Source organism: Ranitomeya imitator, chromosome 6 (assembly GCF_032444005.1).
Source record: "Ranitomeya imitator isolate aRanImi1 chromosome 6, aRanImi1.pri, whole genome shotgun sequence".
NCBI lineage: Eukaryota > Metazoa > Chordata > Amphibia > Anura > Dendrobatidae > Ranitomeya > Ranitomeya imitator.
In genome coordinates, this window is record NC_091287.1 from 193,431,752 (window position 1) to 193,457,739 (window position 25,988).

The window sequence follows — 25,988 nt, forward strand, 5'->3', positions numbered from 1 at the left end:
CGAACCACATGCTGAAAAAATAATGGAACCAAATCAGAAGAGGAAGGCAACTTAGGCAACGGCACCAAATGGACCATCTTAGAAAACCGGTCACAAACCACCCAAATGACAGACATCTTCTGAGAAACAGGAAGATCAGAAATAAAATCCATGGAAATATGCGTCCAGGGCCTCTCAGGAATAGGCAAAGGCAAAAGCAACCCGCTGGCACGGGAACAGCAAGGCTTAGCCCGAGCACAGGTCCCACAGGACTGCACAAACGAATGCACATCCCATGACAAGGAAGGCCACCAAAAGGACCTAGCCACCAAATCTCTGGTACCGAAAATCCCAGGGTGACCAGCCAACACCGAACAATGAACCTCAGAAATTACCCTACTAGTCCATCTATCAGGAACAAAAAATTTCCCCACATGACAGCGGTCAGGTTTATCAGCCTGAAACTCCTGAAGTACCCGCCGTAAATCAGGGGAGATGGCAGAAAGAATCACCCCCTCCTTGAGGATCCCAGCCTGCTCAAGAACTCCCGGAGAATCAGGTAAAAAACTCCTAGAAAGGGCATCAGCCTTCACATTCTTAGATCCAGGAATATACAAGACCACAAAATCAAAAAGTGAGAAAAACAAAGACCACCGAGCCTGTCTAGGATTCAACCGCTTAGCAGACTCGAGGTAAATCAGATTCTTGTGATCAGTCAAGACCACCACGCGATGCTTGGCTCCCTCAAGCCAATGTCGCCACTCCTCAAATGCCCACTTCATAGCCAACAACTCCCAATTGCCGACATCATAATTACGCTCAGAAGACGAAAATTTTCTGGAGAAGAAGGCACATGGTTTCATCAAAGAGCCATCAGAATTTCTCTGAGACAAAACGGCCCCTGCCCCAATCTCAGAAGCATCAACCTCAACCTGAAAAGGGAGAGAAACATCTGGCTGACACAACACAGGGGCAGAAGTAAAACGACGTTTAAGCTCCTGAAAGGCCTCAACAGCCGCAGAGGACCAATTCACCACATCAGCGCCCTTCCTCGTCAAATCGGTCAGAGGCTTCACCACACTAGAAAAATTAGTAATAAAGCGACGATAAAAATTGGCAAAGCCCAAAAATTTCTGAAGGCTCTTTACAGATGTAGGTTGAGTCCAATCATGAATGGCCTGGACTTTAACAGGGTGCATTTCAATAGCCGAGGGAGAAAAAATGAAACCCAAAAAAGAAACCCTCTGAACTCCAAAGAGGCACTTAGGCCCCTTCACGAACTTCGCATTAGTACGAAGGACCTGAAACACCATCCTAATCTGCTTCACATGAGACTCCCAATCATCGAAGAAAACCAAAATATCATCCAAATACACAATCATAAATTTATCCAGATAATTCCGGAAGATATCATGCATAAAGGACTGAAATACCGATGGAGCATTAGAGAGCCCGAATGGCATCACAAGATATTCAAAATGACCTTCAGACGTATTAAATGCTGTTTTCCATTCATCACCTTGTTTAATACGCACAAGATTATACGCCCCTCGGAGGTCGATTTTAGTAAACCAACTAGCACCCTTAATCCGAGCAAACAAATCAGAAAGCAAAGGTAACGGATACTGGAATTTGACAGTGATATTATTGAGAAGGCGATAATCTATACAGGGTCTCAAGAAGCCATCCTTCTTGGCAACAAAAAAAAATCCCGCTCCCAACGGTGACGAAGACGGGCGAATATGCCCTTTCTCCAAGGACTCCTTTACATAACTCCGCATAGCGGCATGCTCTGGCACAGGCAGATTGAAAAGTCGGCCCTTAGGGAACTTACAGCCAGGAATCAAATTAATGGCACAATCGCAGTCCCTATGAGGAGGCAGGGAACTGGACTTGGGCTCATCAAATACATCCTGGAAATCCGACAAAAACTCAGGAACTTCAGAAGAAGGGGACGAGGAAATGGACATCAAAGGAATATCACTATGTATCCCCTGACAACCCCAACCAGTCACAGACATAGATCTCCAATCCAGCACTGGATTATGTTCCTGTAACCATGGAAAACCCAGCACAACAACATCATGCAAATTATGCAACACCAAAAAACGAATATTTTCCTGATGTGCTGGAGCCATGCACATGGTTAACTGTGTCCAGTACTGAGGTTTATTCTTGGCCAATGGCGTAGCATCAATCCCCCTTAAGGGAATAGGGCTCTGCAAAGGTTCCAAGGAAAAACCACAGCGCCTGGCAAACTCTAAGTCCATTAAGTTCAGGGCAGCGCCAGAATCCACAAATGCCATAGCAGAAAAGGACGACAATGAGCAAATCAGGGTAACAGACAAGAGAAATTTAGGCTGCACAGTACTAATGGTAACAGACCTAGGGACCCTCCTAGTACGCTTAGGGCAATCAGAAATAGCATGAGCTGAATCACCACAGTAAAAACACAGCCCATTCTGACGTCTGAATTTCTGCCTTTCTGCTCTAGTCAAAATCCTATCACATTGCCTAGGCTCAGGACTTTGCTCAGAAGACACTGCCATATGGTGCACCGCCTTGCGCTCACGCAAGCGCCGATCAATCTGAATGGCTAGAGACATAGACTCGCTCAAACCAGCAGGCGCAGGAAAGCCCACCATAACATCTTTAAGGGTTTCAGAAAGACCTTTTCTGAAAATAGCAGCCAGCGCCTCTTCATTCCATTTAGTGAGCACAGACCATTTTCTAAATTTCTGGCAATATAACTCTGCCGCTTCCTGACCCTGACACAGGGCCAACAGTGTTTTCTCAGCATGCTCTACAAAGTTAGGTTCGTCATACAACAATCCGAGCGCCTGAAAAAATGCATCTACATTCAATAATGCCGGATTCCCTGTTTCAAGAGCAAATGCCCAGTCTTGAGGATCACCACGCAGTAAGGATATGATGATTTTCACTTGCTGAATGGGATCACCAGAAGAACGGGGTTTCAAAGCAAAAGAACAATTTGCAGCTATTTTTAAAGTTCAAAAACTTGGATCTGTCCCCAAAAAACAAATCAGGAGTAGGAATTCTTGGCTCTAGAGCCGGAGTCTGAACTATATAATCCTGGATACTCTGGACTCTTGCAGCAAGTTGATCCACACGAGAAAACAAACCCTGAACCTCCATACCAAAGCATATATCCAGCACCACCCAGATATCAAGAGGAAAAAAAAGACAGAACAGAGCACAGAAAAAAAATGGTTCAGAACTCTTTTTTTTCTCCTTCTTTTGAGATGCATTCAATTCATTCTTGGCCTGCTGTACTGTTATGACCTGGTGGTTAAGAGGCCACACTGAAATGACCTGGTGGCTAAAACGCAACATGGAACAGCTCTGAGAAGGTGGTATCTCTACTGACCACAGTCCCTAATCCTAACAACACAACTAAAAATAGCCGTGGGATGTTCCTGACACTCCCTAGACACCTCGTCACAGCCTAAGATATAACTACCCCTAAAGAAGGAAATAGAAAGCTATCTTGTCTCAGAGAAGCCCCCCAAAAGGAAAGACAGCCCCCCACAAATATTGACTGTGAAAGGAGAGGGAAATGACGAACACAGAAATGAAATTAGAATTCAGCAAAGGGGAGGCCAATACTAAACTAGATAGACAGAGAGCAAAGGATACTGTGCGGTCAGTATTAGAAACTACAAAATCCACGCAGAGTTTACAAAAATGAACTCCACACCGACTCACGGTGTGGAGGGGCAAATCTGCTTTCCCAGAGCTTGCAGCTAGCCTAAATAAGACATAATGACAAGCTGGACAAAGAGACAAAATGCAAAGCAATAGAGTCCAAACAAATGGACAAACAAACTAGCAAAACTTATCTTTTGCAGACAAGGACTGGCCATATGAGAAATCCAAGGGAAGAATAAAATCCAACCAAGAACATTGACAGCAGGCATGGACTAAAGCCCAGAGCAGGTTTAAATAACAAACCCAGGCAAGGCGATTAGTGAAGGCAGCTGCTACAGCTACCTAACGGAGCAGCAGTTCCACTCGAAACCACCAGAGGGAGCCCAAGGGCAGAACTCGCAAACATACCATTAGCAACCACAGGAGGGAGCTCCAGAACGGAACTCACAACACCGGCGCAGTGACGGGACGCAGTGACGGGGCCGTCAGAGAGTTCAGCTGCAGCCGCAGTTGATAATGATGACTGCGAGGCTCGGCTTGCAGCGCGGGAAGCCCTGTGGGAAGGCGGCGCCATCTTGGGACTCTGGGGCGGCTGGGGGGAGGCCGCGAAAAAGTCCACAATTCGCCTGAAGGAGCTGCGGGAGCCGGACTTGGACTTCCCTGTACACTCACCGCGAGGCCAGGTACCAGCACCGGTAGTTTATTTGAGCGGAGGAGCCGATAGGAAGGGGTTTTGAGCCACTTTAAGGTTCCTGCACATGGAGCTCCCGCTCTGTGCGACCTACTCCATGGACAGACAGTCTACGCCCCCGGTTGATACCTTTTAATGGCTAACTGAAAAGATGGTAACAAATTGCAAGCTTTCGAGACTACTCAGGTCTCTTCATCAGGCACAGACTAAAGCAAATTCTGAAGAATCTCATATTTATACACAGCACAGCATAGAACTGTCATTATGGGAGAGTGATAAATGATAAACAGTTGTGTCCATAAATATTGGAAAGTTCCTAGATTAGGAGTGAATGTTTTATCAGAGGACAACAAAACATTCACTTCTAATCTAGGAACTCTGTGCCTGATGAAGAGACCTGAGTAGTCTCGAAAGCTTGCAATTTGTTACCATCTTTTCAGTTAGCCATTAAAAGGTATCAATCTCTAAGGACTCTCAATTCTAAATATTTTTCTATCTAGTGGCTAACACGGTTCCAAGATATTTATCTTTCCTGTATATAGAAGTCAGACACTTCCTACAGGTCATGCAGGATCATTCTTTTTTCTTATCTAGACTTTGTAAGCTGTTTGACGAAGTGGAACTACATATTCAAGATAATAGAGTGGGTATGAGCACTCAGAATAGGAGCATATCCTCAATATACAACACTGTAAGACAGAAATTCCTGAAGCTAAAGCAGAACAAGCTGTTTAAGACTTGGGAGAAATGGACCGGGGATAAGGATATCGCGGAGACAATTCTACATGGGTGGGAGCAGGTTAAAAAAACAATTTTATGTGAAAGATGGAGGGAAACCTATTTTAAGCTAATCCATACAGCATTATATGGTTTCAATATTCCATCCTCTCCTATATTCTCCGACAGGATTACTGCGTGCCCTAAGTGCGGAACGCCTTCAACAAATCTCTGGCACGGGGTGTGGGAATGCAGGGCAGCTAAAGAGTACTGGAAACAGGTAGGGGAGCAGGTTTGATCGTTCTGGGGAATCCATCTCCCACAAACACCACAAATTATGCTATTTCACCAGTTAAGACCCCTGGAGACACAACCCACAGGAGTTAAAGCAAAGATACCTAAAAACAGCCATACATTCTTAGTTGTAGCCTTACGTGGTTTATTTGGCGAATGGCTTCAACCAAACACCCCATCAATGGTGATGATAATAGCCCAAAAGAAACACTTACTGGGAATTGAATTAATCGTGGCTTAAAGGAGTAAAGAAAAATCCACAGGGAAAATATTTCCGCAGTGGAAAACGTTCATTGGTTTTCACTATAGACCCCATGAAATATCGAGAATGATTAGTCCCTTCCACCGCACGGAATGGTACTGTCTGGAGGATCTGAGCGGGACGTTAGGAGTCTTGGGAACTATTCCAGATGTATAATGCCTATTAAAGATACAACATTTATTACCATAGAACGACACTCTTGACAATGCAAAGTACAGAAACAGAGATTCTCTTCCTTCCCCTATTACCCTTCTATGTAGCTGGTCTGTCCTTTCTTTTCTTTTCTTTCTTACTGTTTCCCCAAAATTTGTGTTACAAGGCATTGACGGAGATTCAACTGTGTATCTATATACTATTTTAAAAAAAAGTAATGAAGACCTGTTGTCTGACAAGTAAGATTTGTACAGTGCTTTGCGAAAGTATTTGGCCCCCTGGAACTTTTCAACCTCTTCCCACATGTCATGTTTCAAACATAAAGATACCAAATATTAATTTTTGGTGAAGAAGCAACAACAAGTGGAACACAATTGTTAAGTTGAACGAAATTTATTGCTTATTTAAAATTCTTGTGGAAATTCAAAGACTGAAAAGTGGGGCGTGCAATACTATTCGGCCCCTTTAACTTAATACTTTGTTGCACCACCTTTTGCTGTGATTACAGCTGCAAGTCGCTTGGGGTATGTCTCTATCAGTTTTGTACATCGAGAGACTGAAATTCTTGCCCATTCTTCCTTGGCAAACAGCTCGAGCTAAGTGAGGTTTGATGGAGATCGTTTGTGAATAGCAGTTTTCAGCTCTTTCCACAGATTCTCGATTGGATTGAAGTCTGGACTTTGACTTGGCCATTATAACACCTGGATACGTTTGTTTGTGAACCATTCCATTGTAGATGTTGCTTTATGTTTGGGATCATTGTCTTGTTGGAAGAAAAATCTCTGTCCCAGTCTCAGGTCTTTTGCAGACTCCAACAGGATTTCTTCAAGAATGGTCCTGTATTTGGTTCCATCCATCTTCCCATCAATTTTAACCATCTTCCCTTTCCCTGCTGAAGAAAAGCAGGCCCAAACCATGATGCTGCCACCACCATGTTTGACAGTGGGGACGGTGTGTTCAGGGTGATGAGCTGTGTTGCCTTTAAGCCAAACATATTGTTTGGTATTGTTGCCAAAAAGTTCGATTTTGGTTTCATCTGATCAGAGCACCTTCTTCCACATGTTTGGTGAGTCTCCCAGGTGACTTGTTGCAAACTTAAACGACACTTTTTATGGATATCTTTGAGACATGGCTTTCTTCCTGTCACTCTTCCATAAAGGCCAGATTTGTGCACTGTACGACTGATTGTTGTCCTATCGACAGACTGTCCCACCTCAGCTGTAGATCTCTGCAGTTCATCCAGAGTGATCATAGGCCTCTTGGCTGCATCTCTGATGAGTCTTCTCCTTGTTTGAGATGAAAGTTTAGAGGGACTGCCGACTCTTGATAGATTTGCAGTGGTATGATACTCCTTCAATTTCAATATGATCACTTGCACAGTGCTCCTTGGAATGTCTTAAGTTTAGGAAATCATTTTGCATCCAAATACAGCTTCAAACTTCTCCACAACAGTATCACGGACCTGCCTGTTGTGTTCCTTGGTCTTCATGATGCTCTCTGTGTTTCAAACAGAACCCTGAGACAATCACAGAGCAGGTGCATTTATACGGAGACTTGATTACACACAGGTGGATTATATTTATAATCATTCTGGAGTGAGTTTGCTGCACTGAAAGTAAAGGGGGCGAATAATATTGCACGCCCAACTTTTCAGTTTTTGAATTTCCACAAAAATTTAAATAACCAATAAATTTTGTTCAACTTCACAATTGTGTTCCACTGGTTGTTGATTCTTCACCAAAAATGTACATTTGGTATCTTTATGTTTGAAGCATGATACAGTTAAGTCCATATATATTTGGACAGAGACATTTTTCTAATTTTGGTGATTGATATTACAATGAATTTTAAACAAAACAATTCAGATGCAGTTGAAGTTCAGACTTTCAGCTTTTATTTGAGGGTTTCCATATTAAAATTAGATGAAGGGTTTAGGAGTTTCAGTTCCTTAACATGTGCCACCCTGTTTTTAAAGGGACCAAAAGTAATTGGACAATTGACTCCAAGGCTATTTCATGGACAGGTGTGGGCAATCCCTTCGTTATGTCATTCTCAATTTAAGCAGATAAAGGGCCTGGAGTTGATTTGAGGTGTGGTGCTTGCATTTGTAAGGTTTTGCTGTGAAGTAAACATGCGGTCAAAGGAGCTCTCCATGCAGGTGAAACACGCCATCCTTAAGCTGCGAAAACAGAAAAAACCCATCCGAGAAATTGCTATAATATTAGGAGTGTCAAAATCTACAGTTTGGTACATCCTGAGAAAGAAAGAAAGCACTGGTGAACTCATCAATGCAAAAAGACCTGGGCGCCAACGGAAGACAACAGTGGTGGATGATCGCAGAATATTCTCCATGGTGAAGAGAAACCCCTTCACAACAGCCAACCAAATGAACAACACTCTCCAGGACGTAGGCGTATCAATATCCAAATCTACCATAAAGAGAAGACTGCATGAAAGTAAATACAGAGGGTTCACTGCACAGTGCAAGCCACTCATAAGCATCAAGAATAAAAAGGCTAGACTGGACTTTGCTAAAAAAAAACCATCTAAAAAAGCCAGCACAGTTCTGGAAGAATATTCTTTGGACAGATGAAACGAAGATCAACCTCTACCATAGATCAGTCACCTGATCTCAACCCAATTGAGCATGCATTTCACTTGTTAAAGACTAAACTTCAAACCGAAAGGCCCACAAACAAACAGCAACTGAGAACCACCGCAGTGAAGGCCTGGCAGAGCATCAAAAAGGAGGAAACACAGCGTCTGGTGATGTCCATGAGTTCAAGACTTCAGGCAGTCATTGCCAACAAAAGTTTTTGGACCAAGTACTAGAAATGAACATTTTATTTACAATTATTTAATCTGTCCAATTACTTTTGGTCCCTTTTTAAAACTGGGTGGCACATGTTAAGGAGCTGAAACTCCTAAACCCTTCATCCAATTTTAATGTGGATACCCTCAAATGAAAGCTGAAAGTCTGAACTTCAACTGCATCTGAATTGTTTTGTTTAAAATTCATTGTGGTAATGTCTATAACCAAAATTAGAAAAATGTTGTCTCTGTCCAAATATATATGGACTTAACTGTATGTGGAAAAAGGTTGAAAAGTTCCAGGGGGCCGAATTCTTTCACAAGACACTGTATATGTACTTTTGGTACTTTACAGTGTCATTTCTGATGCTATGTTATCTTATCTGATGTTATGTTTTAAAAAAAATCAGTAAAAATTATGTTTAAAAAAAAGAACAGGGGAGTGCACGCACGCAGTGCACTGCCGGAACACTGTGCGACACACACAGGGATCCCCGCATGGTGGGAAGAGGGTAACCATGCAGAAGCGCCAGCAGACGTAACATGTTATGACTTTTGAGTTACTGTTCCTTGCTTTCCTCTGCTCATGATGAACAGATTGTCATACCTTGGATAGTCATAAGCATATTGATTGATTCAATATATAACTGTTTTATTTAACAGATCATGGGACATTCTTCAAAGTTGCCTGTAATAGCTGTTCATGTGTTGCTGGTAAGGTCCAATGCTCGAAACGTCAGTGTATAAATGAACTCAGCTCTGACAGTGATCGCAGCATGTTTACTGGTAAGATCTTAAGTTACTTTTTCCTGATAAAAAAGAAATACAAAAGAAGACCCAAGCAGTTAATAAACACCTAAGGGTACGTGCCCACGATCAGGAATAGTAGTTTAGCGGAAGCTCGCATGCACTTAGTCCAAACCGTGGCATTCTACAATACAAGCACAGTTGATGGCATTTTCTAGAAATCCCGTGCCCACTGTGCTTCTTTTTGATGCAGCATAAACTCACCCACGACGCGGGTTTATGAGCTGCATCATGTCAATTTCTGTCTCCACAACAGAAATTACTACAATAGACATGTATTGGATGCGGTAAATCTGCATTGTTTAGTGAAAACATGCAGATTTACCTTCTTAATTAGAATTCCGCACTTCGGACACAGTGAAGATACACTGCCTCCAAAGCACTGCTACTTCTTGATCCTGGCCACGTACTCTAACGGTACAAAGCAGAATAGGCAACAATAAGAAATATAGAAGTACTGAAAATAAAATAACTTGAAATGCCTGTAAGGATATTTCCTGATTTGAAAACACCAAAAGACTTCTCAAAATAGTTTAAGTATTGATAAGTGTTTATTGAGGTGAGAGGTTGCCTCTCGTATGTATATACCGTATATACTCGAGTATAAGCCGACCCGAGTATAAGCCGACCCCCCTAATTTTGCCACAAAAAACTGGGAAAACTTATTGACTCGAGTATAAGCCTAGGGTAGAAAATGCAGCATTTACCGGTGAATTTCAAAAATAAAAATAGATGCTCCATACCGTTCATTATTGCCCCATAGATGCTCCATATACAACTGTGCTATATAGAATGCTCTGCACCGTTGATTATGGCCCCATAGATGCTCCTTATAATGCTGTGCCATATATGCTCTGCACCTTTGATTATGGCCCCATAGGTGCTCCTTATAATGCTGTGCCCCATATATGCTCTGCACCTTTATGGCCCCATAGGTGCTCCTTATAATGCTGTGCCCCATTTATGCTCTGCACCTTTATGGCCCCATAGGTGCTCCTTATAATGCTGTGCCCCATATATGCTCTGCACCTTTATGGCCCCATAGGTGCTCCTTATAATGCTGTGCCCCATATATGCTCTGCACCTTTATGGCCCCATAGGTGCTCCTTATAATGCTGTGCCCCATATATGCTCTGCACCTTTATGGCCCCATAGGTGCTCCTTATAATGCTGTGCCCCTTATATGCTCTGCGCCTTTATGGCCCCATAGGTGCTCCTTATAATGCTGTGCCCCATATATGCTCTGCACCTTTATGGCCCCATAGATGCTCCTTATAATGCTGTGCCCCATATATGCTCTGCACCTTTATGGCCCCATAGATGCTCCTTATAATGCTGTGCCATATATGCTCTGCACCTTTGATTATGGCCCCATAGATGCTCCTTATAATGCTGTGCCCCATATATGCTCTGCACCTTTATGGCCCCATAGGTGCTCCTTATAATGCTGTGCCCCATATATGCTCTGCACCTTTATGGCCCCATAGGTGCTCCTTATAATGCTGTGCCCCATATATGCTCTGCACCTTTATGGCCCCATAGATGCTCCTTATAATGCTGTGCCATATATGCTCTGCACCTTTATGGCCCCATAGGTGCTCCTTATAATGCTGTGCCCCATTTATGCTCTGCACCTTTATGGCCCCATAGGTGCTCCTTATAATGCTGTGCCCCATATATGCTCTGCACCTTTATGGCCCCATAGGTGCTCCTTATAATGCTGTGCCCCATATATGCTCTGCACCTTTATGGCCCCATAGGTGCTCCTTATAATGCTGTGCCCCATATATGCTCTGCACCTTTATGGCCCCATAGGTGCTCCTTAGAATGCTGTGCCCCATATATGCTCTGCACCTTTATGGCCCCATAGGTGCTCCTTATAATGCTGTGCCCCTTATATGCTCTGCACCTTTATGGCCCCATAGGTGCTCCTTATAATGCTGTGCCCCATATATGCTCTGCACCTTTCATTATGGCCCTATAGGTGCTCCTTAGAATGCTGCTGGTGCTGCCATAAAAAAAAAAAAAAAAATCACATACTCACCTCTCTTCTCAGGACGCTGGCGCTTTCAATAATTACCTGCTCCTCTGCGGCTCCGTCTCCAGCACTGACGCTCAGCAGAGGGCGCACACTGGCTACGTCACAGCGCCCTCTAACCTGAGCGTCACTGCTAGAGGACGCTGCAGACGGAGCCGGAGCGAGGAGCAGGTAATTATAGCGCTGCGCTCCCCTTACCTGCTGCGGCGCGGTCCCTGCAGTCCCTGGCTTCTCCGGCGCTGCAGCTTCTTCCTGTAATTGAGCGGTCACATGGCACCGATCATTTACAGCAATGAATATGCGGCTCCTCCCCTATGGGGGTGGAGCTGCCTATTCATTTCTGTAATGAGCGGTGCCATGTGACCGCTCAGTGCAGGAAGAATCTGCAGCGCCGGAGAAGCCAGGGACTGCAGGGACCGCGCTGGGAGCAGGTAAGTATGACTACACAGCCCCCGCTCCCCCTCCCCTGCCGACACCCGGGTATATGACTCGAGTATAAGCCGAGAGGGGGACTTTCAGCCCAAAAAAATGGGCTGAAAATCTCGGCTTATACTCGAGTATATACGGTAACCTAAATCCTTGCAGGATTCAGGTCTAATTTTATGGTTAAGTTATCCCAGCCACCCTTCAAACAACCCCCCTCATAGCAAAATGTAGTATAAAGCAACATTCATACATCTGTGTTAATGTTTAGTTATGGTTGTTCCCTCTTTTGATTTGGGTTTGCTCTTTTGAATATGCAGCGGGTGAAATGCAGTGGGGGAAATAAGTATTTGATCCCTTGCTGATTTTTGTAATTTTGCCCAATAACAAAGACATAACCAGTCTATAATTTTAAGGGTAGATTAATTTTAACAATGAGAGATAGAATATCAAAAATAAAATACAGAAAATCACATTGTATAACTTATCCTTCTATATTATTTCAAAACATTCTCTTTTGCTGATTACTTTGTTTCTCCGTTCATACTGCACCCACACACACAAATGGTACACCATAGTTGTACAAAAATATTCAAAATGTTTGTGACACCCCGTTGAAAAAGCTACGCGAAACACGCGTCCGGGGGGGCCAAGCGAGGTGGGGGTACCAGCCCTGAATAATTTGGTAAGCAACAATCGTATATGATTGTGTGATTGTGCATATTGGGTGGCCCTGGAGTATGTACTATTGAGCATAACGATATAGATATACATGGCCTTATTTGGAATCTTAGAACTACGGATGCATGCTACTACCTGAAGGGTGTACTATAGTACTCCCCCTTTAACTTGGTTACCGTCATGTTTCTCCTTTTTGTGTCTCTTGCCATATGGTTGTGCTGATGGCACACATATTTTGTATTTTGTGTATTGATGCATTTATGTGATTGTTATACATTAATAAACATTTTGAATATTTTTATACAACTATGTTGAAGTGGACGTTTTTGCTCCGTTTTTTTGTGGTTATAGCATTTTGGAGTGGTCCTGGAGGGGCACCTGTGGGGTGCTTAGAAAGAGTTGGTACTATCCGCTCACCATTACAAGGTATATTGGTGCTTCATGATTGTAGTAGTAAACATTTTCAGAAACCTGCAGAAAAAAAACAATAGCCTGCAGGTGGCACCACAACCTCAAGACATTTTTTTAGCCTCTACTTATCAAACCAATTTATTGTACTACCAATCTACATATATAAATACCTCTGTGTATTCATCATGTTATTGACATTGCCTGCGCCCCTGACAACCAATGTGCAAAAATTTCTCACTAGCCAACTAGTATGAATTTATTTGTATTTTGCAGTAAGAAGTAAGTATTTGATCCCTCTGGCAAACAAGACTCAATACTAGGTGGCAAAACTCTTGTTGGCAAGCACAGCAGTTATACCTTTTTTTCTAGTTGATGATGAGGTTTGTGCACATGTCTGGAAGAATTTTGGTCCTCTCCTCTTTGCAGAGCATCTCTTAAGCATTAAGATTTTGAGGCTGTCACTTCGCAACTCGGAACTTCAACTCCCTCCATACGTTTTCTATGGGATTAAGGTCTGGAGACAGGCAGGGCCACTCTATGACCTTAATGTGCTTCTTTTTGAGCCACTCCTTTATTGCCTTGGCTGTATGTTGTGGGTCATTGTCATGTTGGAAGACCCAGCCATGACCTCTTTTTAATGTCCTGGTGGAGGGAAGGAGGTTGTCACTCAGGATTTTAAGGTACATGGCTCCATCCATTCTCCCATTTATACGGTGAAGTAGTCCTGTGCACTTAGCAGAGAAACACCCCAAAGACATAATGTTTCCACCTCCATAATTGACAGTGGGGATGTTGTTCTTTGGGTCATTGGCAGCATCTTTCTTCCTCCAAGCACGGCACGTTGAGTTAATGCCAAAGAGCTCTATTTTTGTCTCATCTGACCACAGCACCTTCTCCCAATCACTCACAGAATCATCCAGATGACCATTGACAAACTTGAGATGGGCCTGCACATGTGCCTTCTTGAGCAAGGGGACGTTGCGGGCACTGCAGGATTTTAAACCTTTATGGCATAATGTTTTACCAATGGTTTTCTTGGTGACTGTGGTCCCAATTGCCTTGAGATCATTAGCAAGTTCCCTCCGTGTAGCTTCTCACCTTCCTCATGATCAAGGATACCCAACAAAGAGAGATTTTGCATGGTGCCCAAGATCGATGTTGATTAATAGTTGTTTTGTATTTCTTCAATTTTCTTACTATGGCATAAACAGTTGTCTCCTCACCCAGCGTCTTACTTATGGTTTTGTAGCCCATTCCAGCTTTGTTCAGGTCTGTGATCTTGTCCCTGACATCCTTATAAAGATGTTTGGTCTTGCCCATGTTGTAGAGGTTAGAGTCTGACTTATTCATTGAGTCTGTGGACAGGAGTCTTTTTACAAAGGTGAATATGTAAGACAGCTGTCTTTAATGCAAGTAACAAGTTGATTGGGAGCATCTAACTGGTCTGTAGGAGCCAGAACTCTTAATGGTTGGCAGGGAATAAAATACTTATTTCTCACTGCAAAATACAAATAAATTTGTATAATTTATACAATGTGATTTTCTGGATTTTATTTTTGATATTCTATCTTTCAATGCTAAAATTAACATACCCTTAAAATTATAGACGGTTCATGTCTTTGTGAGTTGGCAAACTTACAAAATCAGCAAGGGATCAAATACTTATTTCCCCCGCTGTAAGTATTAAAAACATCACCAATTTTCTAGTAAATATATTTCTAAAGGTGCTATTGACTTGAAATTCTTACCAGATGTCGATAACAACCCATCCAATCCACACAGGCAAAGTAATCAAACCTATAAATTAAGTTATATGTAATAATGAGAAATGACACGTGAAAAAGTATTGAAATATTAAGATAGAGAGGTGCAAAAAGCCATGGAAAGTCATGACACCAGCCTAAATCTACCAGTAATTAGAAAGCAATGCAGACACGTAATGAAAGATAATATTAGCAGGTTCAACTGATGGCCTATAAAAAGGTGTCCTCACAAGAAATATCTCATGATGGGTAAAACCAGTGAGTTGTCTCAAGACCTTCGCAACCTTACTGTTTTTGTTTTTTTTCCATAGGAAAAAACTTTATTTAACAATAAATCTGTAATGTCTACCATAAGCCATAGGCTCAGAATACTGCCTCGGACAGACTTGGCACAAGCCACTCCATCTGGCAGACTCCAGAGAAATCCCAATACCTTTTAAACACAGTACAGGTATTTGGTTTTACAATAGGACCAAGGGCACATAAAGGACAACATCAGGATCCGTAAGAATAGTCAGAAACAAGCTGGGGTCAAAGCAGGAATATACTAAATTAAATACAAGAAGCCTCACACCTAGCCAGGGAAACACTAAGCTATATCTGGCAGATTTCAGCTGCAATCTGGAGTCCTTAGTAGGGTGTGGTGCTCTCCAATTGACTGGAGCAGAGCACTTATAACTTCAGCTGGAAGCAAACACACCCACACTGGCAGACTGATGGCACTACAGGTCCTAGCCACTCAAACCTTAGTGGCTGGACAGAGCCCGCTATCAGGAGCATCTGGTTCTGACATTAATATCACCAGCGCCACCTGCAGAGTGAATGTGGCAATGCCTGTCGACAGAAGCAGAAATTGCAGGAGCACGTTGTTGTGGAAATGTAACAGTTCCCCGCCTACTAAAAGTGACCTATTGACCCTTAGAACCACGCTTAAGAGGAAACCGAAGATGAAACTTTTTGATCCGATTTTTTATGTTAATATTACTCGCCAAGACCCAGGATCTCTCTTCTGGGCCATAATCCCTTCATTGCACCAGATATTTTACAGACTCCCTTACCATACAAGAATCCCGGATTCTCTCCACCTCATACTCCAAATTTCATTTAACTAGAACAGGAGGAAAGGATTTCTGACTTGATGAACTGGGGAACGATATGGCTTGAGGAGGGGCTTATAAAATACATCGGGTATCTTAAAAGATGGAGGAAGTTTCAGACAGAAAGACCTTGATGACCTTAATGACCTTGATTATCTCATAAGTACCAAAAAATCTGAGAACCAGCTTGTCACCAGTCCTTGTGCCCAACTCAAAAGTTTGGGCCTCTACAACGTTTCTTTCTTCAGCTGAGGTCTGACCACCTTTTGCCGTGAATACAGCGGCGCCTGGTGACAGAAGCTGTAACAATATCAGGATTAACCTTATTGCTGCAAAATATACTGATGACATTGGTTACAGAAGAATTTCTAAACTACTGAAGGTTCCAATGAATGCTGTGGAAGCTATAATCCGGAAGTGTAAAGAAATTCATTTCACCATAAACCGGCCATGACCAGAATTCAGACAGAGGTGTGAAAAGAATTATTAAAAGAGTTGTTGAAGAGACAAGAACCACCTGTGGAGAACTACAGAAAGACCTGGAATCAGAAGGTATAGAGAACTATAAGTGATGCACCCAATCTCCATGGTCTGTATGCATGCTCTCGATTGCTTAACAAAAAGCATGTTCAAGCGCATTTAAAGTTTGCTCAGAAACATTTAGACAAGCATATGAAATACTGGGAGAATATAGTCTAGTCAGATGAGACCAAAATTGAACTCTTTTGGATACCATAATAAACACAATGTTTTGAAGCCAAAAGGCACTTCAAATCTCCCTAAAAGCTCCATACCAACAGTGAAGTTTGGAGGTGGGAAAATTATGGTGTGGGGCTGTTGCACTGGCAAACTTAAAATAATTGAAGGAAGGATGAATGGACAAATGTACCAAGACATTCTTGATAAAAATCTGCTGCCATCTATCAGGATGATGATGATGAAACGAGGGTGGACATTTCAGCAAGACAATGATCCCAAACACACAGTCATGGAAACTCTCAGTTGGTTTCAGAGAACAAAAATAAAGCTGCTAAAATAACCCAGCCAGTCATCTCACCTGAATCTAATAGAACATTTATGGAAGGAACCAGCACTCAGAGTTCATGAAAGGAGCCCATGGAAACTTCAAGATTTGAAGAGTGTTGAAAAATGAGTCAAAATCACACCTGAGCAATGCATGGGACTAGTTTCTCCATACAGGAGACGTCTGGAAGCTGTCATCACTAACAAAGGCTTTTGTACAAAGTACTAAATACATTTTAGTAAGCGTGTTCAATACTTTTTCCCTGTGTCATTTCTGATTATTACAGATACCGTATATACTTGAGTATAAGCCGACCCGAGTATATGCCAAGACCCCTAATTTTACCACAAAAAATGGGAAAACTTAAGGACTCGAGTATAAGCCTAGAGTGGAAAATGCAGCAGCTACTGGTAAATTTTAAAAACAAAAATAGATACCAATAAAAGTAAAATTAATTGAGACATCAGTAGGTTAAGTGTTTTTGAATATCCATATTGAATCAGGAGCCTCATATAATGCTCTATACAGTTCATGATGGGCCCCATAAGATGCGCCATACAAAATATGCCCCATATAATGCTCCATAAAATTTATGATGGGCCCCATAAGATGCTCCATAGAAAATATGCCCCATACAATCCTGAATAGGTTGATTATGGCCCCATAAGATGCTCCATAGAAAATGTGCCCCATACAATGCTGCATAAAGGTTGATTATGGCCCCATAAGATGCTCCATAGAAAATGTGCCCCATACAATGCTGCATAAAGGTTGATTATGACCCCATAAGATGCTCCATAGAAAATGTGCCCCATACAATGCTGCAGAAAGGTTGATTATGGCCCCATAAGATGCTCCATAGAAAATATGCCCCATACAATTCTGCATAAAGGTTGATTATGGCCCCATAAGATGTGTTAGGAGTCGAGTTCCCGCCGCTGCACAGGGGGAATGTTGAGCCATGTCTGCTGCAGTCTCCCATTCTGCATCGGCCGCAGTGGAGCCTGCTCAGCGGAGGAGACGTCGGTCCCAGCGTCTCATTGAATCTGATACTGTGCAAAGGATTACTGCTGCCTCTCCAGGCTCTGCTATTGTACCCTGCACTGGTCTGCGGCGAGCAGGCTTTTCTGGGACTAAGTCCTGCTTTGCACACACTGAGCATGCCCAGGGAAAGATCTCTCAGTGGAGGTCTAGGGTCACATGCTCAGGTACTGCAGCAACTTCCATTGGTCCTCCAGGAACGCCCTGTACCTGATCAAGTTCTGTGGCAGCCTTCCATTGGTCCTTCTGGGAAGGTCCTGAAGTTGCTGCAGCTATAAAAGGTTCTCATGACTGCATGGCCATGTGCTAGTATCAAATATGTACGAGCTCAGCGCCAGTGTGTTCGTGTGTGTGGTCATGGACCTGGCTGAAATAAGCCCCTAGAATGCTGGCACCTCCAGCGAGGAGTTTCTTATGAGTGAATTCAGGGCTGGCTAATAGCCATTAGAATTCCGGCTCCACCGGAGAGGAGCAGCGTGTTTGGTTTGGACTGCATGACCACTGTCGGCTCTACTCAGTAGCTGTGTTCCCTGTGAGCTAAACAGGGCACGGCGTTCTATTTACTACAGGCTCTGTGAAGTAACAGAGTTCGTTTATACTAATTTACTTCACCGCTTTACTTAGCAGCAGGTTCTTTCCTGCACGGTGGATCCCGGGTTGCGAATGCACCTATCTCACCTAATAAATATATTCGGTGCGTTCCGCCAACCCTAACAGTATACTAGCACAAAGATCTGGCTAAGTAATTGCGGATGAACAGTGATTGCAGGGGTACATCCGGTAGCAGGAAGGTCGGTTGTCGTCTCTCGAGCATGCAACCTCGGTGGTGGATGTTACAGCAATAGCTGTTCAGGCTGCTAGCGTGGCCGCAGCAGCTTTACCCACTGCCACCTCTGTTCCAACCTTATCTCACCTCCCGTTGCCTGAAAAATACTCTGGGGACAGTAAGTCCTGTAGGGGTTTCGTAAGCCAGTGTGGTATACATCTCGAGCTCCTGGCTGCACGTTTTCCCACAAAGTGGGCAAAGGTGGGATTCATAATCTCTCTCCTGTTGGACAGAGCTTTGGAGTGGGCTATGCCGCTGTGGGAGCGCAACGATCATGTGGTGCGGAGTGTTCCTCAGTTTCTGGGCACTCTGAAATAGGTAGGACCTCAAGTCACCCATGATACGGCGCTCCAACTGCTGGCATTGACTCAGGGTTCGACCATGGTCAGCCATTTTGCCGTCCACTTCCGGACATTAGCGTCTGAGTTAAAGTGCCCAAATAAAGCCCTCATTCCTGAATTTTGGAGGGGGCTGGCTGACCATGTGAAGGACGCTTTGGCCACTAGGGAGATTCCTGCCACACTGGAGGAACTCATAGCTGTATCAACTTGCATAGACCTTCATTTTCACGAGCGAAGGTTGGAGCGAGCCCAGTGTAGGCAGAGGTTTCGGCTGGCTCCCACCTTCGCCAGACCTTTGGAATCTCCGGTCCTGGCAACCGAGTCACATGAGGCCATAGAGGTGTTACGAGCAGGGTCCAAGTCCCGGTCCGCTCGTGCACTTATGGTCTGTCATGTTTGCCGGCAGTCAGGACATCTTGCCTCCAAGTGTCCTCAGCGGTCGGGGAAACATCAGCGTCTAGTGGCAGAAGGAGGAGGTACACTAGACACGGTGACGTTTGCCTCTAAGTTGTCCTTCAAAGGGACAATTACCATAGGCCCATCCACTCTTATGGTAGAGCTATGCGTGGACTCTGGGTGTTATGAACTGGTGGTTCAGAAACACAATGGATCTGGTGGTTAAGAGCACACAAAGTGACCTGATAGTTACTAATAACACAGGACGAGCTCTGAGACGTGGGAACTCTGCTGACCGCAATCCCTAATCCTATCACACCACACTAGAGGTAGCGGTGGAGCGCTCCTGACCAGACCTAGGCGCCTCGGGCACAGCCTGAGAAACTAGCTAGCCCTGAAGATAGAAAAATAAGCCTACCTTGCCTCAGAGAAATTCCCCAAAGGAAAAGGCAGCCCCCCACATATAATGACTGGGAGTAAAGATGAAAATACAAACACAGAGATGAAATAGATTTTAGCAAAGTGAGGCCCGACTTACTGAATAGACCGAGGATAGGAAAGATAGCTTTGCGGTCTGCACAAAAACCTACAAACAACCACGCAGAGGGTGCAAAAAGACCCTCCGCACCGACTAACGGTACGGAAGTGCTCCCTCCCTGCGTCCCAGAGCTTCCAGCAAGCAAGACAAACCAATATAGCAAGCTGGACAGAAAAAATAGCAAGCAAAAAGTAACACAAGCAGAACTTAGCTTATGCAGGGCAGACAGGCCACAAGACGATCCAGGAGAGAGCAAGACCAATACTGGAACATTGACTGGAGGCAAGGAACCAAGAACTAGGTGGAGTTAAATAGAGCAGCACCTAACGACTTAACCTCGTCACCTGAGGAAGGAAACCCAGAAGCCGCAGCCCCACTCACATCCACCAAAGGAAGCTCATAGACAGAACCAGCCGAAGTACCACTCATGACCACAGGAGGGAGCTCGACCACAGAATTCACAACAGTACCCCCTTCTTGAGGAGGGGTCACCGAACCCTCACCAGAGCCCCCAGGCCGACCAGGACGAGCCAAATGAAAGGCACGAACCAGATCGGCAGCATGAACATCAGAGGCAAAGACCCAGGAATTATCTTCCTGACCATAACCCTTCCACTTAACCAGGTACTGGAGTTTCCATCTCGAAATACGAGAATCCAAAATCTTCTCCACTATATACTCCAACTCCCCCTCAACCAAAACCGGGGCAGGAGAATCAATGGATGGAACTACAGGTGCCACGCATCTCCGCAACAATGACCTATGGAATACATTATGGATGGAAAAAGAAGCTGGAAGGGTCAAACGAAAAGACACAGGATTAAGAACCTCAGAAATCCTATACGGACCAATGAAACGAGGCTTAAACTTAGGAGAGGAAACTTTCATAGGAATATAATGAGACGACAACCAAACCAAATCCCCAACACGAAGTCGGGGACTCACACAGCGCCTACGGTTAGCGAAACGTTGAGCCTTCTCCTGGTACAATGTCAAATTGTCCACTACATGAGTCCAAATCTGCTGCAACCTATCCACCACAGTATCCACACCAGGACAGTCCGAAGACTCAACCTGCCCTGAAGAGAAACGAGGATGGAAACCAGAATTGCAGAAAAACGGCGAAACCAAAGTAGCCGAGCTGGCCCGATTATTAAGGGCGAACTCAGCCAAAGGCAAAAAGGACACCTAATCATCCTGATCAGCAGAAACAAAACATCTCAGATATGTTTCCAAGGTATGATTGGTTCGTTCAGTTTGGCCATTTGTCTGAGGATGGAAAGCCGAGGAAAAAGACAAATCAATGCCCATCCTAGCACAAAAGGCTCGCCAAAACCTCGAAACAAACTGGGAACCTCTGTCAGAAATGATGTTCTCTGGAATGCCATGTAAACGAACCACATGCTGGAAAAACAATGGCACCAAATCGGAGGAGGAAGGCAATTTAGACAAGGGTACCAAATGGACCATCTTAGAGAAACGATCACAAACCACCCAAATGACCGACATCTTTTGAGAGACGGGGAGATCCGAAATAAAATCCATAGAGATATGTGTCCAGGGCCTCTTCGGGACTGGCAAGGGCAAAAGCAACCCACTGGCACGAGAACAGCAGGGCTTAGCCCGAGCACAAATCCCACAGGACTGCACAAACGAACGCACATCTCGCGACAGAGACGGCCACCAAAAGGATCTAGCCACCAAATCTCTGGTACCAAAGATTCCAGGATGACCAGCCAACACCGAACAATGAACCTCAGAGATAACTTTACTCGTCCATTTATCAGGGACAAACAGTTTCTCTGCTGGGCAACAGTCAGGTCTATTAGCCTGAAATTTTTGCAGCACCCGCCGCAAATCAGGGGAGATGGCAGACAAAATTACCCCCTCTTTGAGAATACCCGCCGGCTCGGGCAAACCCGGAGAGTCGGGCACAAAACTCCTTGACAGGGCATCCGCCTTCACATTCTTAGAGGCCGGAAGGTACGAAACCACAAAATCAAATGCCCACTTCATGGCCAACAACTCTCGATTGCCAACATCATAATTATGCTCAGCAGGCGAAAACTTCCTGGAAAAGAAGGCACATGGCTTCATCACCGAGCCATCAGAACTTCTTTGCGACAAAACAGCCCCTGCTCCAATTTCAGAAGCATCAACCTCGACCTGGAACGGGAGCGAAACATCTGGCTGGCACAACACAGGGGCAGAAGAAAAACGACGCTTCAACTCCTGAAAAGCTCCTACAGCAGCAGAAGACCAATTGACCACATCAGCACCCTTCTTGGTTAAATCAGTCAACGGTTTAGCAATACTAGAAAAATTATTGATGAAGCGACGATAAAAATTAGCAAAGCCCAGGAACTTTTGCAGACTCTTCAGAGATGTCGGCTGAGTCCAATCATAAATGGCCTGAACTTTAACAGGGTCCATCTCGATAGTAGAAGGGGAAAAAATGAAACCCAAAAATGAAACCTTCTGAACACCAAAGAGACACTTTGACCCCTTCACAAACAAAGAATTCGCACGCAGGACCTGGAACACCATTCTAACCTGCTCCACGTGAGACTCCCAATCATCCGAGAAGACCAAAATATCATCCAAGTATATAATCAGGAATTTATCCAGGTACTCTCGGAAGATGTCATGCATAAAGGACTGAAATACTGATGGAGCATTGGAAAGCCCGAATGGCATAACCAGGTACTCAAAATGGCCCTCGGGCGTATTAAATGCTGTTTTCCATTCATCGTCCTGTTTAATACGCACAAGATTATACGCACCACGAAGATCTATCTTGGTGAACCAACTAGCCCCCTTAATCCGAGCAAACAAATCAGACAGCAGCGGCAAGGGGTACGGAAATTTGACTGTGATTTTATTTAGAAGGCGGTAATCAATACAAGGTCTCAACGAGCCATCCTTCTTGGCCACAAAAAAGAACCCTGCTCCCAATGGCGATGACGACGGGCGAATATGACCCTTCTCCAAGGATTCCTTTACGTAACTCCGCATAGCGGCGTGCTCAGGCACAGACAAATTAAACAGTCGACCCTTAGGAAAACTTACTACCAGGAATCAAATTGATAGCACAATCGCAATCCCTATGCGGAGGTAGGGCACTGGACTTGGGCTCATCAAATACATCCCGGTAATCTGACAAGAACTCTGGGACCTCAGAAGGGGTGGATGATGAAATAGACAGAACTGGAACATCACCATGTACCCCCTGACAACCCCAGCTGGACACAGACATAGATTTCCAATCCAATACTGGGTTATGGACTTGTAGCCATGGCAACCCCAACACGACCACATCATGCAGATTATGCAACACCAAAAAGCGAATATCCTCCTGATGCGCAGGAGCCATGCACATGGTCAGTTGGGTCCAGTACTGAGGCTTATTCTTGGCCAAAGGCGTAGCATCAATTCCTCTCAATGGAATAGGATACTGCAAGGGCTCCAAGAAAAACCCACAGCGCCTAGCAAAGTCCAAGTCCATCAAATTCAGGGCAGCGCCTGAATCCACAAATGCCATGACAGAATAGGATGACAAAGAGCAGATCAAAGTAACGGACAAAAGAAATTTCGACTGTACCGTACCAATGGTGGCAGACCTAGCGAACCACTTAATGCGCTTAGGACAATCGGAGATAGCATGAGTGGAATCACCACAATAAAAACACAGCCCATTCCGACGTCTGTGTTCTTGCCGTTCAGCTCTGGTCAAAGTCCTATCACATTGCATAGGCTCAGGTTTATGCTCAGATAATACCGCCAAATGATGCACATTTTTACGCTCACGTAAGCGTCGATCGATCTGAATGGCCAAAGACATAGACTCATTCAGACCAGCAGGCATAGGAAATCCCACCATGACATCCTTAAGGGCTTCAGAGAGACCCTTTCTGAAAATTGCTGCCAGCGCACATTCATTCCATTGAGTGAGCACAGACCACTTCCTAAACTTCTGACAATATATCTCTACCTCATCCTGACCCTGACACAGAGCCAGCAAATTTTTCTCTGCCTGATCCACTGAATTAGGTTCATCATACAGCAATCCGAGCGTTAGAAAAAACGCATCAATATCGCATAATGCAGGATCTCCAGGCGCAAGGGAAAATGCCCAGTCTTGAGGGTCACCACGTAATAAAAAAATAATGATCTTAACTTGTTGAACTGGGTCACCAGAGGAGCGGGGTTTCAAAGCCAGAAACAGTTTACAATTATTTTTGAAATTCAGAAACTTAGCTCTATCTCCAGAAAATAAGTCAGGAATAGGAATTCTAGGTTCTAACATAGATTTCTGAACCACAATGTCTTGAATATGTTGTACTCTTGCAGCAAGATGATCCACACAAGAAAACAGACCTTTAATGTCCATCACTACACCTGTGTCCTGAACCACCCAAATGTCTAGGGGAAAAGAAAGACAAAACACAGTGCAGAGAAAAAAAAATGGTCTCAGAACTTCTCTTTTCCCTCTATTGAGAAGCATTAGTACTTTGGGCCTCCAGTACTGTTATGAACTGGTGGTTCAGAAACACAATGGACCTGGTGGTTAAGAGCACACAAAGTGACCTGATAGTTACTAATAACATAGGACGAGCTCTGAGACGTGGGAACTCTGCTGACCGCAATCCCTAATCCTATCACACCACACTAGAGGTAGCCGTGGAGCGCTCCTGACCAGACCTAGGCGCCTCGGGCACAGCCTGAGAAACTAGCTAGCCCTGAAGATAGAAAAATAAGCCTACCTTGCCTCAGAGAAATTCCCCAAAGGAAAAGGCAGCCCCCCACATATAATGACTGTGAGTAAAGATGAAAATACAAACACAGAGATGAAATAGATTTTAGCAAAGTGAGGCCCGACTTACTGAATAGACCGAGGATAGGAAAGATAGCTTTGCGGTCTGCAAAAAAACCTACAAACAACCATGCAGAGGGTGCAAAAAGACCCTCCGCACCGACTAACGGTACGGAGGTGCTCCCTCTGCGTCCCAGAGCTTCCAGCAAGCAAGACAAACCAATATAGCAAGCTGGACAGAAAAAATAGCAAACAAAAAGTAACACAAGCAGAACTTAGCTTATGCAGGGCAGACAGGCCACAAGACGATCCAGGAGAGAGCAAGACCAATACTGGAACATTGACTGGAGGCAAGGAACCAAGAACTAGGTGGAGTTAAATAGAGCAGCACCTAATGACTTAACCTCGTCACCTGAGGAAGGAAACCCAGAAGCCGTAGCCCCACTCACATCCACCAAAGGAAGCTCATAGACAGAACCAGCCGAAGTACCACTCATGACCACAGGAGGGAGCTCGACCACAGAATTCACAACATCTGGGGCAGAGGGTAATTTTATGTCATCCGCTTTCGCCCAGCGACACACAATACCCCTGGTGATGCTCGCCAAACCAGTAACCGTTCGAGTGGTAATTGGGTCGACACTACCCCCACAGATTACACACCAAACCATTCCTTTCACTTTTTCTGTGTCTCCATCACATCAGGAGATTATCTCTCTATTAGTTATTCCTGAGGGAATTGATGAGGTCCTGTTGGGGATACCATGGCTACACTATCATTCTCCTCATGTAGAGTGGTCCTCAGGGAGAATTTTGGGATGGAGTAAATCCTGTGAGGGTAGATGTCAGAGGGAGTGCGTTCAGGTTGCTACAACAGAGGTACCCGCAGATCTTTCCTCTCTCCCCAAGCACTATTGGCCCTATACGGACGTGTTATCCAAAAGGGCTGTGGAGACCCTTCTGCCTCACCGCCTCTATGACTGTCCTATTGACCTCTTGCCTGGTGCTGAGCCTCCCCGGGGTCGAGTCTATCCGTTATCTCTCCCGGAGACGGAGGCAATGTCTCAGTACATCCAAGAGAATCTGGCAAGAGGATTCATTAGGAAGTCAGTGTCACCTGCAGGGGCTGGGTTATTCTTCGTGCAGAAGAAGAGTGGAGACTTACGTCCATGCATAGACTACAGGGGTCTTAACGCCATTACCGTTAAGAACA

General features: G+C 44.4%; 1 protein-coding gene across 4 annotated transcripts in view; it reads left to right on the forward strand.

The window, feature by feature from the left end:
• RECK (reversion inducing cysteine rich protein with kazal motifs) overlaps positions 1-25,988 on the forward strand; it is a 764,658-nt gene that overhangs the window by 499,610 nt on the left and 239,060 nt on the right. For all 4 annotated transcript variants that reach the window (XM_069730404.1, XM_069730400.1, XM_069730403.1 and 1 more), the window contains one exon: positions 9,240-9,362. In XM_069730404.1, the coding sequence (XP_069586505.1) occupies positions 9,240-9,362 (123 nt within the window). The remainder of the gene's footprint in view (positions 1-9,239; positions 9,363-25,988) is intronic.